Source organism: Paralichthys olivaceus, chromosome 20 (genome assembly GCF_024713975.1).
Source record: "Paralichthys olivaceus isolate ysfri-2021 chromosome 20, ASM2471397v2, whole genome shotgun sequence".
Lineage (NCBI taxonomy): Eukaryota > Metazoa > Chordata > Actinopteri > Pleuronectiformes > Paralichthyidae > Paralichthys > Paralichthys olivaceus.
The window spans coordinates 8,176,163-8,192,637 of NC_091112.1; the positions used below are offsets into that span (position 1 = coordinate 8,176,163).

The 16,475-nt window shown below is 39.6% G+C and overlaps 2 protein-coding genes across 2 annotated transcripts; one reads left to right on the plus strand and one right to left on the minus strand.

Moving 5' to 3' along the window:
• Positions 1-515: 515 nt before the first annotated feature.
• Positions 516-9,624, minus strand: lix1l (limb and CNS expressed 1 like). The gene is made up of 6 exons (XM_020102032.2): positions 9,011-9,624; positions 5,854-6,017; positions 5,112-5,252; positions 4,273-4,368; positions 3,948-4,025; positions 516-3,074 (listed from the first exon to the last, which is right to left on the minus strand). The coding sequence occupies exons 1-6, from the start codon at positions 9,351-9,353 to the stop codon at positions 2,823-2,825; spliced, it is 1,074 nt and encodes a 357-aa protein (XP_019957591.1). The 5' UTR covers positions 9,354-9,624; the 3' UTR covers positions 516-2,822.
• A 3,886-nt stretch (positions 9,625-13,510) lies between these two features.
• LOC109638865 (type-4 ice-structuring protein) lies at positions 13,511-16,437 on the plus strand. The gene is made up of 4 exons (XM_020102046.2): positions 13,511-13,657; positions 15,047-15,115; positions 15,233-15,356; positions 16,061-16,437. The coding sequence occupies exons 2-4, from the start codon at positions 15,067-15,069 to the stop codon at positions 16,260-16,262; spliced, it is 375 nt and encodes a 124-aa protein (XP_019957605.1). The 5' UTR covers positions 13,511-13,657; positions 15,047-15,066; the 3' UTR covers positions 16,263-16,437.
• The last annotated feature ends 38 nt before the right edge of the window (positions 16,438-16,475 follow it).

Here is a 16,475-nt window from a genome sequence, read left to right on the forward strand (position 1 = left end):
ATGTGGCTGATGATGGTTCTTTTACGTGACTCAGGCTGCTTGTGGTCGTAGTCATGGTTAAGAATTTAAATTTAGAGAGCTTTGAATGTTTGTACAGTGGTGTAAGGTAAGTAAAGCAACAATACACTGTACTGCAAGGGATTGATTGAGATATAATTATTAGGCTAGGGTCCATTAAGCTTGCTGTAATTAAGTTTTGGTAACACTGAAGAGAAGAGAAGAGATTAAATACGGATTAATTGGAGACATAATCTTTTTGTTATTTGGACTTTGCCTTATCTGCCCATCAGTACTTATATGAAAAGGGCAGTTTATTGTATTGCAGTCTTTAGAAAATTATATTCTAATTTTGAATTGATGTGTGGTCATAACGATAATATGTAATTCCCAGAACCTTTTTCGAAAATGTCTGGAAAAGCAATTAAATCATTTGCAATCTCATTACTTATTCCTTGTTATAAATGACAATAATAATCTTTGTACTAAACAGCATAAAAAGTGACATGACAAACCAGTAAAGTTTTGTATCAGCCAATTTATTACATCGTATAAATCTACTAAAATTATAAACATGAAATACAAAATGTTCATAGAAAATACATACAATAAGTGTCTTCAGGAACACTTCAAAAACAATACTGTATCGAATATGAAACATAGAAAAACAGAAATTAATCAACAACATCATGCATTAAAGCCAAAAGATGAAAAGCCCAAGTTTGGTTGCTTTTTATAAAAATGGATAGCAAAAAATATACTGTTTTTAAAAAGTCTTCATTGATAATGATCACAAAGAAAGGTCAAAGGCATTTGTAAGAATGGAGCTCTGATATTAATGGCTTGTTGTCAGAAATCAAACACACAATAATAATAAGCATCTTAATTAGAGGAAAAATGCAAAAACACATAATTCAAGATCTCCAGCCTCATTCCTGTAACCAGCTCATTTAAAAACTAGATACGAGTGCACCAGCACTAGAGCATGAAGTCGGACTTAAAATCGCTTCACGGGACGATACAATCACTGAAAATCAATCTTTGCTTAATTCTTGCTGCATCCATATTTTGTGAGCCAAGTACCAAATCAACAATATATAATGGTTATAAATGTATAACAAACGTAGTGAGATTTAATAAATCCTTCATAAGAACATATTAAGGTATTGTAACAGTAATATAGCGAGTAATCTGCACGCTACAACATGTAATGTAACATCACCTTTACATGTAAGACAAAAGACGTAAAGCAGAGTAGCTCTAACTTTTAAAGACCCAATTAAATGGAGTTTAATGAGTCTAACCACAACAGGCTACCAATTTACTTGAAGGCACAATGATCCCAGAGAGAAATACGGCAATAGAATATTAAAACAGATCTGGCTTTAAACCTACAAACCTTCCTGCCCCCTTTGTTTTTTATTTGCAGGCGGCCAACATTTCATGTAATCAGTTTCTGCTGTTGACAATCTAACAATGAGCAGAAGCACGAGCCCTCCCGCTGTTTAACTCGCATAACTCACTGCCCACATTTTTCTTTCAAACCAGAGCTGAACCTTATCAATTTAACTCTCACTCCCCTTTCATGGGGTCTTTAAAAGGTGACTCTTTAAAATGCCTTCATTCTTATAATGTAATAAAAAATACATTTTTAGATATGTTATACAGGGAAATAAAAGGATATCACATTTACAGTATAAAACAGATCAGGTCCTTCTATGTAAAATATTCAAAAGGTGATTAAGTGCGAGTTACATTTTAGCTTGTGGACGTTCACCAGCACAGCTAAGAACCGAACTCTGCTTCCAATATCATGAAAACCATAAACCACAAGCACTGGTGCTATTTAGCATTGACGACAATGACTCACACGTGACTCACACATGGTAAATCATCTTGTTAAAAAGCCACGACTTCGATCCTTGTGTGGCTGTTTGTTGTCGTCGATGAGACTCTTGCCAGCTCTTCTGATCTCCTCCACATGACAAACACAAACTGTATCACGGCGAAATCCTATCACCTGAACAGCTCGTGTGGTTGAGAGCGCACTGAGAATAAACATTCAGCTAGTGTCATGGTCACCGAGTATATAATGAACGCTAGAATAGTTCACAAACAAAGATAGATAAAACAAAGCGATGGTCCCCCATTGGATTTTTTTAAAACCTGAGCTGCTGTCGGATCAGTCTCCTGTTGAAGAATTATTTCAATAGTGTCGCCAACTTAAACTTTGTGCTGTGCTTACATTATAAGGGATTTTTTTATCCCTTTAATTGCTGTTTTAAAATGATCTGTTTATTAGTGGTCACAAGTTACTTGCTGTCAGGCTTTTGAGATTCTTGTTTGTATTCTCTTTTGCTACTTTTTCACCACTTTGACTGCATGTAGTGTAAGTGAACGCTCCCAAAACACTTAACAAACACATTGATCTGATTTACAAATGATCTTTACCTCATACGTGTTTGGTTTTGTTGGTCATTTTACCTCATGACCTGTACATTCACACATGAAAGGCAGGTTATATTTCTTACAGTCTGAAATAAAGAACAAAAACATGTATTACCCCGTAAGCTGGTTCGCCAAGTTTACAAGTAGTTTATAAAAAAGTAGTTTTCCTGTAATCACTAGGCACAAAGAGGTAACAGCTATAGTGGCGGGTGTTTGTTTTGTGGTGGGATGTGCATACTGTAGAATCAAGGGCTGATTACCTGGTCCTCGTGACGACACATATGATACAAAGGATTTTTTTTTTAAATCAGACGAAATGTTCAATACTGTTACCAGGAATCCTGTGGAGTGTGAAAGCATGATTCCATGTGCCAGGTTTAGCGTGATGGCAGGGTGGCGGTGTTGGCCGCATTGAGCTGACCCACGGCTAACATCAGGATGTCTTTCTTCTCTTTGTAAAAACGCAGTTCTCTGCCCGCCAGTCTGGCATCCTCCAGTTCCCGCTCTGTGGAGGCCAGCTCCTGCGCAATGGTGCTCGCCACGCTCTGCTCGCGGTTCACCCAGTCGGCCGCCATCTGAGTGCGCATGTCGTCGTCCAGAGCCCGGTGGGAATAGTGAGCCAGCACCTCCTGCAAAGTTCAGTCATATAGATGAGAGAGTCATTTACATCTTCTGCAGTGTAAATAAGCAGTGTTATTTATATTATTTACTTTTCAGGTGAAGAATAATGTCTTTGGTGCGTCACATGTCAGGTAACCAACCTAGAAGTTAAACTCTCAGAAGTTAAACTAAAGTTATATTTTCTAAACTTTGAAGGTTACAGGTTACTGTTACTATCAATTTTACAGGCATTGTTATGATTAACTTGCACACGTTTTAAATTATTTATATTGTGCGCATGCAAATATTGGAAGGGACAGTGTGTAGAATTGAGTGACATCTAGTAATGAAATTGCATGTTGCAGCTGAATGCCCCTCACCTCACCCTCCCCTTCAAAACATGAGAGAACCTGTGGAGGCCTTCAGTTTTCATAAAAACTCAAAAGGTGTTCAGTTTGTAGAGTTTAAACTACTGTAAAAAAAACATGGCAGCCTCCATAGAGAGGACCCCGTTGATGTAAATATGAAGTATTTAAATATAAAGGCCCCATTCTAGGGTAAAGAACAGTACAGTAAAAAACAAGGCATATTTAGAGGACTGATATCTATGAGTGTGTGTAATTTGGTGCACTTTGGTTGAATTTAATGGGAGGTTGGACCTTGGCGGCGGTATGGGCTCTAGTGGGTTTAATTCTAGTTCAGGAACGTTAGAATTAACAAAGAACTTCCTCTTTGGTGTCCTTATTATTTTCCAGCCAGCCGCTGCTCTCATGCTGAGAGGGAGAAATGGGTGATCTATGTGGAACAGTACAGACCTGTCATGTAATTACTTCACTGAAAACCACCACTGTACTTGGATAATTGAACCCGTCTGGGAAGTGGGCGAGGATCACATTCAGTACCTGTCGGGAACACTGTCGCTCTCTCATTGCTTTGAGGCTTCCATTCCAGTGCAGTAGCTGAAACACAGTCATCAGCTCCTGGAGGCACAAACACAGCAGAGCCAGCGTGAGACCAAACTCTCTTCACAGCACACAACATTTAGTAATTCAGTTATTCAAACCATGCCTTCTACATTCCAGTTAGAAATGAGGTCAAGATGTTAAGGTCACATGTGGGCTGTAACTACATGTATGTGCACACTAGACGCCCACGAGCTGCGTTGCTGTGTCTAAGGAGCATCAAATTTGACTTAACACGACACAGACATTCCTGATTTATATGCACCTGAAACTCCAGCATGGATTTTCCTTTGTTGGACTCAAGCATGAAGCGAAACGCTCCAATTCCTGTGTTGGGATTGTCGGCCTCCTCTCTGTTTCCCTGTGAAGCACAACAAGCGGTTAATGAGCATATGGTGTGTTGCTTGACTCATATAGTATTTCATGGCTCACGTATATACTTGGACTTTGACGTCAGTTTCAGACAGTGAGGAGGATAACTACAATTTCTGATGCATGTACTGTTTTTTGCACAATGATATTGTTAATGTACCCTGTAGTCCTCCCAGTGGTTTCACGCTCTTCTTCTGATCTATTGATGTTTGGTAAAAAAATGCAGATTTTTTTTCAATATTTAATAAACATCAGCTTAGCAATGTTTTATGAGCAAGAAAATCTAATCCACACGTTGCCAAAGACTTAAAGATACGCTCCGCGTTTGCATTGAGCAACTTTGTTTACAACACAGAGTATCTTGTTAATGTCTCTGTGACATCCTCAATATTTTGCTTTCAGAATTGTATTTTCCGTAAATCAGTTTTCTTCCTCAAGAGATTTATTGCATCTGTTTTTGATAGAACTAAATTGGAGCCATCTTGACTCAAGCGAGTCTTTCGGGGAGCTCGTCCAAGTCACACATGAACTTCACATATGAGGAAGGCAGAGGGAGATTGTCCGAGGTCAGACACGTTTAAAGCAACTGACTCGGACATTTGTATTCTCACATAGAGCTGCTCTATAGTACCAGTATGGAGGTCCAGAAATCTGTATGTGACTTTGCTTCCCACTGACCAACAGCTTGATACTACAACTAACAACAATTTGAAGCGAGTTACCGTAACTTACATTGAAAGAGGCGAGAGCCTCGCTCACGCTCTTCTCAATGAAGTCGTCTGTGATGCGACGGGAGGGATGTTCATTGAAAACAGAGTTCATGAGGGCGATCTTGGCAGCGCTGCGTCTTGCCTCTGCTTTGGTGGGACAGAACTGTCAAACAGTGAACAAAACATGCATCAGCGGTCAGATACAAGCAGAAATACAGATGTACTGTGAAGAAGGCTGGAGAACAACAGTGTTTATATCCAACTTTGACTGTCTATAAAGATGGACGACATGACGGTTCCCCAAAAAGGAAGCTAAAGCATATTGGTTGCTGTCTGTTGGCTGGCTGCATAAAAAGACATAGTATAAACCAAATCTCCTCCATGTTAGAGGATGGGATATGGATGAAACAAAGATGTTTTTTTTCATTCTACGTAGTTCTTATCACAAAGATGTTTATTCATGTCTCCAAATGACATCATTGGTGCAAGATGGCAGCGTTTGCATCTTGGAGAATTTGGCTTCATTTCTGAATAGTGGGAGGAGGCGGAGACGTGTTGTCCATCTTAACATACAGAATATGTCATGTTAGCTACAATGTGCACAGATCCTAATTTACTGTTTTCTAGTCTTGATTTTGGATCCATCTTTAGGATGTGATGGTTGCAGGCATGTTTGGATTCTGTAACTTTGTAACATGGAATGACCATTTTTCACACAGCATGAAGGATTTCTCCATCACATAGAAACAGTGCAGTTACTGTACCTGGAAACTTCCGAAGCAGCTGCCTCCTGGAAGACTAACATAGCAGACATATGGCGGGCTGTTGGACGGGACCATTTCATAAACAACTAAAGCTCCGTTGCGCAGATCAGCCCCTCTGGTCAGCTTCATCTGCCAAAACTCCTGTAAAGCCTCCACCACGTTTACTGCAGGGAACAGATATAAATAAACTGTCACACTGAGATACATCAAATCAGACTTTTATTATTAACCCTATTTAGCAGTAAAATATTTTAGTGGCTGGAAATCGGAATGCTTTTTGTGCTCAGCTTAAGTGCCGTCTGTCTCTGGCCGTGCTCTGTAACATCCTCTCTAAGATGGATGGGCTGGGGGGAAGGTCATTTCAAGGATGCCAGGGGATTTTCCTGAAAATATTTATGTGGCTGCCTAAAGGAAATACTGCATCACCTCAGTGGAGCTGCTCACTTAAAGAAACACACCCTCAGCCCCGAACTTTCATAAGCAAAAGTTGCATTCATGTGTTCCTCCAAGAGGAAACTGCAACAAAGAAACTGAGCCATAAATAACGATTTGGGTCTGGGTCTGCGGGGAGTTGTGAGCGCAGCCATCATTATCCAGGTCTCTTTCACTTCTGTCACCTCTCGGCTCTTTCCCGCTGAGCTCTCGCTGTTTGATATGGACACAGACAAACTAAGTCTCCCTTAGACACACACACAGAGTCTGGAGCCTGATCTGTATCAGTTGTTTTCAAAGCTGCAGCCTTGACGAACATAGAAATAGAAAACATATCCCGACGTCACACAGCAAATCACTTATGTGCAATCCAAGATGTTATTGCTTTTACTGTGTGACAGTGAAATGCTCACTATAAACTGTTTCTCTTGTTTTCAGCTGAATATGAAGTAAGACGCTTCACAACACATGACATGAATCTTTAATGTGCTCTACTTAAAATAAAAAATTCAATGTTTATCTCAAGTTGGGACTAGATGTGTAGCGAGCTATTGCATATGTTGTACATGCACATTAGTTTCCTCAAAACAGAGGCTGTGATAAGATCGTCAGTTTCAGTCTGGTTTTTGTATCATGTTTTGAGCATTTCCTTTAATCTAAAGGACAAAGAGTCAGGAAACACTGGGAGATAGTGGAGGATGATATATTATAAAGTGACAATGGTACTGCTCAAGGCTCAGACCCACAGAGCAGCAGTTACACGACACATGACTTTGACCACCGGATAAAGTCGAAAGACCCTCCTTCCACAGTTGAAAACAAGCACTGTGAAACTGACTGCAACTAATTATAAACACTCATGGCATTATGCCATAAAGCTAATTTGGTTTTTCAAACTAAAAAACTAGAAACAGGAAAAGAAGAGATCTGTGACTTCAGGCCGTCTGCAGACAGATGGAAGTGGTAAACTCCTGCAGTTTACTAACCACTCCATACATGTTTGTATCAGACACTTCATCACAGGTTACTTAATGATGTCAAAGCCGACAGTTGTACTTTTGAAAGTTAATGCACTGAATGGAGCCGAGCATTTTGTAATGTTTGCAACAATTTACCAAACATCCTCATCTTCCCCCAGGGAGCAACAAGAGAAATTAGGACACAAATAAAGCCAGTGTGCTGTCTTTATGGCGCTGCCAATGTTGACGGTGTTAAGTAGCCTAAATGGGATCGAGGAGGGAAAGACGGGAGGGACAATCTTTTGGAAATAAATCCTATTAGCACACTACACTTGTAGTAGCTGTGACTCCCAACATTATTGCAGCATTTGGTCTAATAGTTGGTTTTAAGCCTCCTACAGTGTGTTACAGTGATAAACAACAAGCTAAATACAGATGAGTGAACAAAGATCATTAGGTGATCATCAGACAAGAAACACAGAGTTCAGCTAAATATTAATTCTGTTGTAAATTTAACTAAAAGGAAATTTAATCTAGTATCATTAGTATTTTATTTATATTTACCCTTATCATTATACAGTATTATTATCTAGTGGGGCCCATTTTCCCATATAATATTGATATATGATGCAATGAAAGATTTCTTTTTTATGGTTTTGTTTCAATTTCAGTTTTTTTGTTGTGATTATTCTCATGACATGAAGACTACCCATGAGACACAATTATCAATATGCTGACAGCAAAAATAAATATTTAGTTATTTAGTTATATATAGTTTGAACTTTTGCAAGTTTCAGGTTATTTTACCTGGAGTAAGGGCTCAGTAACATTTTGTTTTTTAAAGACTAAAGAAGAACTAACATAAGACTTTATGCACTTTTTTGCACATTGTTTCATCTCATTTTGAGTCAAACTCTGTGAAACTGACACTAAACTGCAAAGAATAACTACATAAGTCATACAATTTTGAATTCTTCTTCAGTTAACAGATATCATATAGTTAAATGATTGTCTTGCAATACATCAGTTATTGCAGAACGCTGTATCGTGATATTATCGTGGGCCCAGTATCATGTATCATGACTTACCCTGTGATTCCCTGCCCTGTTTGTTCCTAAACAAATGTTTACGTTTTCAAAAATTCAAGCTATTCTGAGTAAGAGGAGAAGAACGACATCCATCTGGTTTTACTTATACTGTGATGGATGGTTTCTGGGTGCATTTTGAGAGATGAATAAATTCAATTCTTCTCAATTAAAAGAACTTAAAACCTGATTTTACAAACTGATAACAACTTCCTTTGGTTAATTAACGTCACTAGAATAATATGTATCACATGGAACGGTGCAGGATCACTTTTGTATTATGTCCAGTGTAAAGTGAGATCAATGTGAAGTGGTTCATGTATGTGTATAATAGTTTATTGTTCGCAGATGTAAACCGGAGCCGTGGTAGTTAATCCTGTAATGAGGTGAATGAAGCAAAGGTTGTGTAAATATGAGAAGAAAGACCTGATGGAGATGTTTCATTAAGTGGAAATGTTTTATCTACAAGGTGAAACTAGACACATGTGATATCTGAAGCTGTGGAACTAAACACAGGAATGTAGTGTGTGCTTTTTTTACGTTGCTGATCTATTCCCAAACAAATGGCGCAGCTAAAAGTGGTTTTCTGCTCCAGCTCCCCTCCCCAGCACCGACCTGAAACATCCGATAAAACATGCTGGTTAGCCGGGTTAACGGGGTGTTAGCACCGCGGGACGTTACCTCTGCCGTAGCCCTGTGTGTGTTTGGCGAAGCTGCGGACCACAGCCTCCACCGCCTCCTTCAGCACCGCCGGGTTCCCCGGGTTACAGTGGCCGGCAGCCCCCGGCCCCAGCCCGGCCCCGATGCCTCCGTACAGGCTGTGGAGCTGCAGGGGAGGCGGAGGCGGGGGAGGCCCGCAGGACGCGGCCAGGGAGGCCGGGGAGGGCAGCAGCGGCGCGATGGGGACCGTGACCCCGGGCCGGAGCGACGAGGAGCGGAGGGTTCCGGTGGGTCCCGAACCGAACCCGATACCCGGCTGCAGCCGCTGAGGGCGGATACTGTCCGGGAGAAGGTTAGATTCCATTGTCCACACGTAACGTCTGCGGAGTCCGGGCTGCGGGGGGGGTGTGCGGCGATCTGCGGGACGGGTTCGGGTTCGGACGCGGAGTGTGAGAGCCGGGGGGACAGCGTGTGATCGGGCTGGAGTCAGTCACCGCCTCATGGAGCAGATCGAGCCGAGTCCTCGACACATTTCACCGCAGCTCCTCATCCTCACTGCCAGGCTGCCCCAGACACAGGAGGCGTTCACTGACCCCGGGGATTCCCCACACTCACTGAAAACAGCTACACACCAGAACCTCCACATGTTCTAGTCACAAAGGTGTGTGTGTGTGTGTGTGTGTGTGTGTGTGTGTGTGTGTGTGTGTGTGTGTGTGTGTGTGTGTGTGTGTGTGTGTGTGTGTGTGTGTGTGTGTAGTTATCATAAGTTTGACCCTATGTTTGGTTATTACAGTTCAGGACAATGTTGGTCACAGTAATATTTGCTTTCAGTCTGTTATTTATGTTTGAAACAAACTTCACTTAATGTCATTTATTTGTACACAAATGCACTACGGTTGTGTTATTCACTTCATGTATATGAGTGAACCATACATTTCTTCCAGCATCTTTGCACTGTCCTCTGGTCACAGTTCCATCATATCTGCATAGTGATTAAATGTTTGTGTCCTGTTGCACCACTGTCTTGTACAGCGTCACTCTATTTGTACAGTTGTTATGTTTATTTTGGAGTCTGTTTTTCCTGTTAGTGTAGAGCAAATAACACTGGAGTCAAATTCCTAGTATGTGTACACACAATGCAAATAAAGCTGATTCTGTTTCCTCGCTCAGATTTCCAACTAATTCAATTGTGCCCACATACTCACCATGAAATGATGGTGGTTCACTCCTGTTTGCTGGTCTGGGCCACAATGAAGCAAATAGATACCTCATGTCAACCAGAGGTGCCATATCCAGATGACACCTTGCCTAGAGAACTGAATGTTTGACAACAAAGGGCCACAATTGTTTTACCGGGTCACATTAAGCCAACATCCATTTTATCCGGGCCACAAATAGGCCATATGTGCTGAATCATTGCCTGAAGTGATCGACATCCAAATGCAAAGTGGCTCTAGATGTTTGTTTGTGTATTGATTTCAATAAAAAAAACACGTCTTCTTCTCATTGTTGTTTGAGTCGATAACAAACAGGCATGTCAGTTCTGCTGAGCTTTATTTTGAATTAAAATCAACAGTATAATAAACAAAATGGAAAACATGCTGTAATTATAACATACCAGTGCAATCTATAGATAGACACGTAAACGCCACATTTCTGCAAATTCGTTATCAAACTGGGATATGAAGTTCAGCAAGTTACATGCATGTTGTTGTCTTATTTCCTGCATTTTCCACAGAGCGTGAAGGCACCAGTGGAAAGTCAGAGAAATATCAAGCCAAGAAATCTGAGCCTGTTCTGTTCTCTCCTGTGGCTCCAACAGAGAACAACTCCAGTCAGGGCTCAGGCTCCAGCTCTGCAGCCTGAAGCATGTGATTAAATCCTGCAGACACAATAACTCACTTTAGTCAAGAGAGGGTGAGAAACTCGGGTTATTCTTCAACACACTCAGACAGAAACTGAGATTGTAGTTAGTTAGTAGTTAAAGGGTTTAACTGTGAGTCAGTGGGACCACCAACCTCGTACAAAACAAATAGTTGAAGGAGGAAATGGGACCTCCTCTCACGGTTCCTAGGAGGTTTTTTTTACGACTTTTTGGGCCTTGTGTAATTTTTCATCGTCGCTGTGGCCTAGGAGGAAGCCAGAGAAGTTCAGAGCAGGAACTCGGGAGCTTTTGATTGAATGTAGTTTTTTTTTCTCTCTGTTTTTAAAGCTGAATCTGCAATATAATAAAGATTCAGACATTGTACATCTGGTTCCACTAAAAAACACATTTCAAAAGATATTACAGCAAAGTGTGAGACTGAAAATCTCAGAGCGGACAAAGATGAGGCCCGTTGATGTTGTTTACTACGGAGTGAGCGACAACAGAAAGAAGCAGAGGAAGAAACAGACATATATCATGATTATAATGAGGCTCACTGGAGGACACCCTCTCATTTCATGACATCAGTGATTAACCTCAGCTTCACTGCTTTATGTTCACATGACGTTTGGACCAATCTAATGCAATTTAATCTCCTTTAATCCAATGCTCAGTTTGCCCGAGCTGCCGTGTTTTTCTTTCAGGGGTAAAGTCATGTAGTCACAATCAAGTTAAAGGAATAAACCAGGCTTCATTTAACTTTAATGTGCAAGAGGTTTCACACAAGGTTGCCACAGAGGATCATCTGACCGAAACGCTTTATTCCATTTCTTCTTATTGTTAAATTATCAGTATAGTAAACAACAGACATTGTTAACAAAACGAAATCCTGTAAAATATGACCAAAAAAATTATATTTACTCAAGTGAGATATTTAAATAACATTTTGAAGTACTTTAACTATAATGATTGTTTCCATTTAGATAGATAGATAGATAGATAGATAGATAGATAGTTGAGGATGTTTAAGACTTTTCCTGGTGTATTTAAAGTTTATTTTTACTCATTAACACTTGGTAAAACAAATAAGTGGTAAAGAGGTTTCATTCTGTGGCATGCCTGAACCAACACTAATAACTGTGGATGACCTTTACTATTATTTACTCGGTGTGAATTCTTTGAAAAGGGGCCTAGTTTCACCTCTTCTCATGTTTTCATTCAGTATTTGTTGTATCAGAAACTACTCACATCCAGTTTCAAGTTTTCTCATTTGACACAGTTTGTTCTTAATCCCACTTCAACACCTCAGTGTCGTGTTCTGTGTCATCTTTATGTGACAGTGTGTTTTTCTTTATCTTTAGAGGATGTGTTTGAAGGACGTCAACAACTGGATTCATTTTCACCGGGTGAGTCCAGGCTCGTGGTGAACGGGACCTGGACACAGAGAATATTCTCTGGTTTAAAAACATCCTCACATCTGGTTTTAATTTAAATCTGACTGTTAAACATTCAATTTCCTTCCAGAGTAATAGAGAATCATCCACATTTGATCAAACAGCTCACGTTGGATCCCCATATTTTTGTATCTAAATCAGTTTTTTTTCCTGAATGAATTTGTTTATGAGTGACTGGGGTTGAGAAATAATTGCTTTATGACGACTATAAAGATTAACTAGTCAATAACACGTTGCTGGATGTAAAGCAAAGGTAGAAGGTTTACATCCACATGTTGACTGTAATTCATGACCCCTTCCTCCAAAGTACAACTTAGTGACAACTCACTCAGACCATTTTAAATACATTTCAACAGTATTTTATCCATTTCTATGAAACTTGGTGGAAGGATGTGATATGGGTCAGGAGAGAAACCATTAAATTTTGGTGCAGATCCAAATAAAATTGTGAATCTAGTTGATTTAAATGTGACTGTTGGGCCTTGGCAGAGGCCTGAAGACAGAAGTATTTTTTAATCTCTATTCTTCATGCACTTATTTGTCAAGGCTGAGACAGAAGTTCACGATGACGCTTCAAAATAAAAATCTAAGTCATAACACAAGTAAAAATGTTTTTCCTGCTTCCTGCTGTTAAAACTGGATTTTGGTCGGTGAAGTGTACATTTACTTTTTTAATCTAATTCAAACTATGCAATCAGAATTAATAAATGTGATTTTTAAAAAACAGTAGAAATAAGAAAGTGGAAAGACCCTGATCATTATCACAAACATGACTCGTCCCCCCTTTCAATGGTTGATTAAATCATGATAAATTTTATTCAAAGAGCACTTTTATTACCAAAAAGTTACAATATGCTTCACATTATAAGAGCAGTGACATCAGACACTAAAAATTATGAAGTGAAGTTTTTAATCCCCAAGTACAATCTTAGGAAGAGACAATAGAACGAGACAATAGAAACAAATCACAAGACATTCTGTCAGTTCTCTTATTTGTTATTGAATTTGTTCTCGTAACCAACAAATCTGTCCTCACTGTCGTAACAGTGACGCTGCTGCTGATGAAGTGTTTCATTTAATCAACGTGATAAGATGAACACTCATGACGGAGGTAGGACAGTCAGCAGAGGGACTGTTGGACTTTGGCTCGGTTTGCCCAGGTGGCATCATGAGCAGCAAGGGTCAGTGCTGTGATTCCCTCACTGTCACAAACGTCCAATAACGTCTCAGCTCTTTATCCTGTCCAATCACATTCACAGTACCACCCTGCTGCATCACCGAGCTGGAGCATAAGAGGAGAGAGAGTCCCACAGCTCGGCACCATCCGGTCCAACTTCTCCTGCGTTACAGGTGAGTTTGTATCCATTTAAATATCCACACGAGACACTGGGACACACAATTCTTCTTTTGGGTATTTACAAAAACTTGGATCGTAATTTGATTATTTGAAAGTAAAATGTTCATCATTGTCACTTTTAATCGTTTTAATGGAAAGGTGAATTGAAAAGAGTTGAAATCACATTATTTTTTGTAAAGATCTTTATTCAATGTTTTTTAAGCTTTGTCTCACAGAGGTTTAAAAGAGGCAGCACACAAATGTTGAAAATGTCATTTAAATGTCATGGATATAAAATCACTATGAAGAACCATTGTGTTACTAAAGAACAGACTTCTTGTGGTCTTGTGCATTTGTTAAAAACAGCACACTGTAGTTTACGTGGATGTTTCTTGTTGTAATGCAGAACTGGCTTTTCAAATCTTCTCTTACAACTAATTTACCTTTTAAAACAACATTCATGTGAAACTAGTTGTGACTACATGTGAGCCATGTTATTGTGACAAATGACCTTTAATCCTGTCCAGTCTCATTTGTTCATCAGCTTTAAAGCATTTTACACAAGTTAATTGTGAAAAATAAATAAATACAAAATCAATGGATGGGATGTGGTATAAAAAGTCTGTTGATGATTAAATTAAAATAAATTAAACAAACAAATCCAATACAATTCAAAGAGCATTGCTGTTGATTGACGAAAAAATAAAAATGGGTTTAAAACATTCAGATTTGAAGACAAACGTACAACAAGGAATTCAGTATAGATAAGAAAACAACAATGTTCAGTTTTGTACAAAAAGCCTTAATTAAATATGGACTAACACATTAGAGAAATACATCAACACAAGAAATAATTTATTCTCCACAACAGAAGTTTCTACTCTTTGTTCTTCTTCTACATTAAATATCTAATAATTAATAAAAGAAAATGCTAATTTTTTTTTTTTAAACACATATAAGGTTAAACATTTGTTTTGGTGCTCAGTCCTCAAAGCAATAAAAAAAACCAGAGGGGGATTTTTTTTTTCTTTTGTTGACTTTATCTGTGATAAATTCTTTTAACAACTCAAGGTTCACACTGAACTGCAGCGTGTCTGTGATAAGCCAGAAAAAGATTAAAGTTAACGCGTGGGATGTGGACAAACACACGGGAGCACATTTACGCTGGGGCAATATTTATCTTACAACCATGTGACAACAAACAAAAAAGATCAACTCAACTGGGATTCTTGGAAGCGTTTATCAGTGAGTCATCTGATTGAACAACAGGAGGAGGAGGAAGAGGTCATCTGAGATCTGAAAAACAAACCGTGTGAAAGATGTTTGTGACGAGATCCAGGGGAAATAAAAGGGAAGATGAACAAGCACACAGAACAAGAACTGAACAGTGTTTGTCTCTGCAGGTCTCCTCCACTCACCAGCCATGAAATTCTCCCTCATTGCAGCTGTCGCCCTGCTTGCTCTGGCACAAGGTACGACCGTCACACAGTTACTGTTTGAAAGTGCAACTCTGCTGTTTGATGTAATAATTAAATAAAGCTTTCTCCTTTACTGACTCCTTCGTCTTCTCTGTCTTTGGAAACCCGCAGGAAGCTTTGCACAAGATGCTGCTGATCTGGAAAAGATCACTCAGTACTTTGAGAATCTGAAGAACAAAATGACCGAGGATGTGACTGCGTTCCTCACCAACCAGGATGTGGCCAACCAGGCTCAGTGAGTACACCGACCCCTCGGTGCCACCACCCTCACACACCAGGTCAACGTTATGTTGTGACTCGAGTTCAGGATGATCACATCTTCTTGCTGCTTATCACACCGGACCTCATCCTTTGTTATATACCAGTGCAGAGTACATTTACTCAAGTACAAGATATTAGTGCTATTTCTATCATATTTCTACAGTATTACAGAAGTTTTAGTTGTTAGTTACATTAAGTTATTATTATTTAATTATGATCATTATACAGTAAATGATATAGAAAATTAAGCAGTTCAAATTAATACATGTTGATAAGAAAAGTCAATATGACACAAACAGGGTCCATTCTGAATGAACACTTGATCTTGTTACTCATACAGAGGTAGTTTTACTCAAGGAAATACATCAAATATAAACAATCTTCTAGTAATTGAGATTTTTTTTGGTACATATACAGTATGATGAATATTACTTCTGCCAGAGGTAGAAAATACACAGTAAAAATCTGAACGGCACTCAGACAGCGTATGTATATTCAACAATATCCAGAGCTGAACTGTTTGGACAGATTTTCTTATTGTTAAAGCTCAAGTTAGTTTGAATTTTTCTTCACATAAAAAAAATATTTTGGGTGATTCCATAAAGCCTAAATGCAGGTCAAACATGTGCTTGCCTGGTTTGCATACATGATGGTTCATCTTTGTGTTTCACTCCACAGGACCTTCATGCAGGAGAGGAAAACCCAGCTGGAGCCACTGGCCACTCAGATCCAGGAACAGCTGAGGGCCGCTGCCACCAAATTCGAGGAGCACATAACGCCCCTGGCTGCCAACGTACAGCCCGTGGTGGAGAACTTCCAGCAGCAGATGGAGGCCCTCGTCCAAAAGCTGATGGAGAAGACCCGCAGCATCTCCAACTAAACAAGCCGTCTTTACAAAAAACATGCAAACGTGCCACCACACCATCATCTTCTCCATCAAGGACTGAGTTCATGGAGCGGCTTGCATGAAAGTGCCACCACATAAAAATGTGTTTCTGTGCTTGTTAACACTGATTTTCTTTGTCCAAAAGCACCATTAAAAACCTTGGAACACATCATGGTATTGAACTGTATTTGTTTTTTCATCTGCCTG

Coding starts and splice junctions, on each gene's coding strand:
- lix1l (XM_020102032.2), bottom strand. CDS start 9,353: ATGGAATCTAACCTTCTCCCGGACAGTATCCGCCCTCAGCGGCTGCAG. Junction 5,253..5,853: donor GCTGCTTCGGAAGTTTCCAG/GTACAGTAACTG, acceptor ACTGTTTGACAG/TTCTGTCCCACCAAAGCAGA. Junction 3,075..3,947: donor AGCGACAGTGTTCCCGACAG/GTACTGAATGTG, acceptor TGAACTTTGCAG/GAGGTGCTGGCTCACTATTC.
- LOC109638865 (XM_020102046.2), top strand. CDS start 15,067: ATGAAATTCTCCCTCATTGCAGCTGTCGCCCTGCTTGCTCTGGCACAA. Junction 15,116..15,232: donor CCTGCTTGCTCTGGCACAAG/GTACGACCGTCA, acceptor GGAAACCCGCAG/GAAGCTTTGCACAAGATGCT. Junction 15,357..16,060: donor GATGTGGCCAACCAGGCTCA/GTGAGTACACCG, acceptor TTCACTCCACAG/GACCTTCATGCAGGAGAGGA.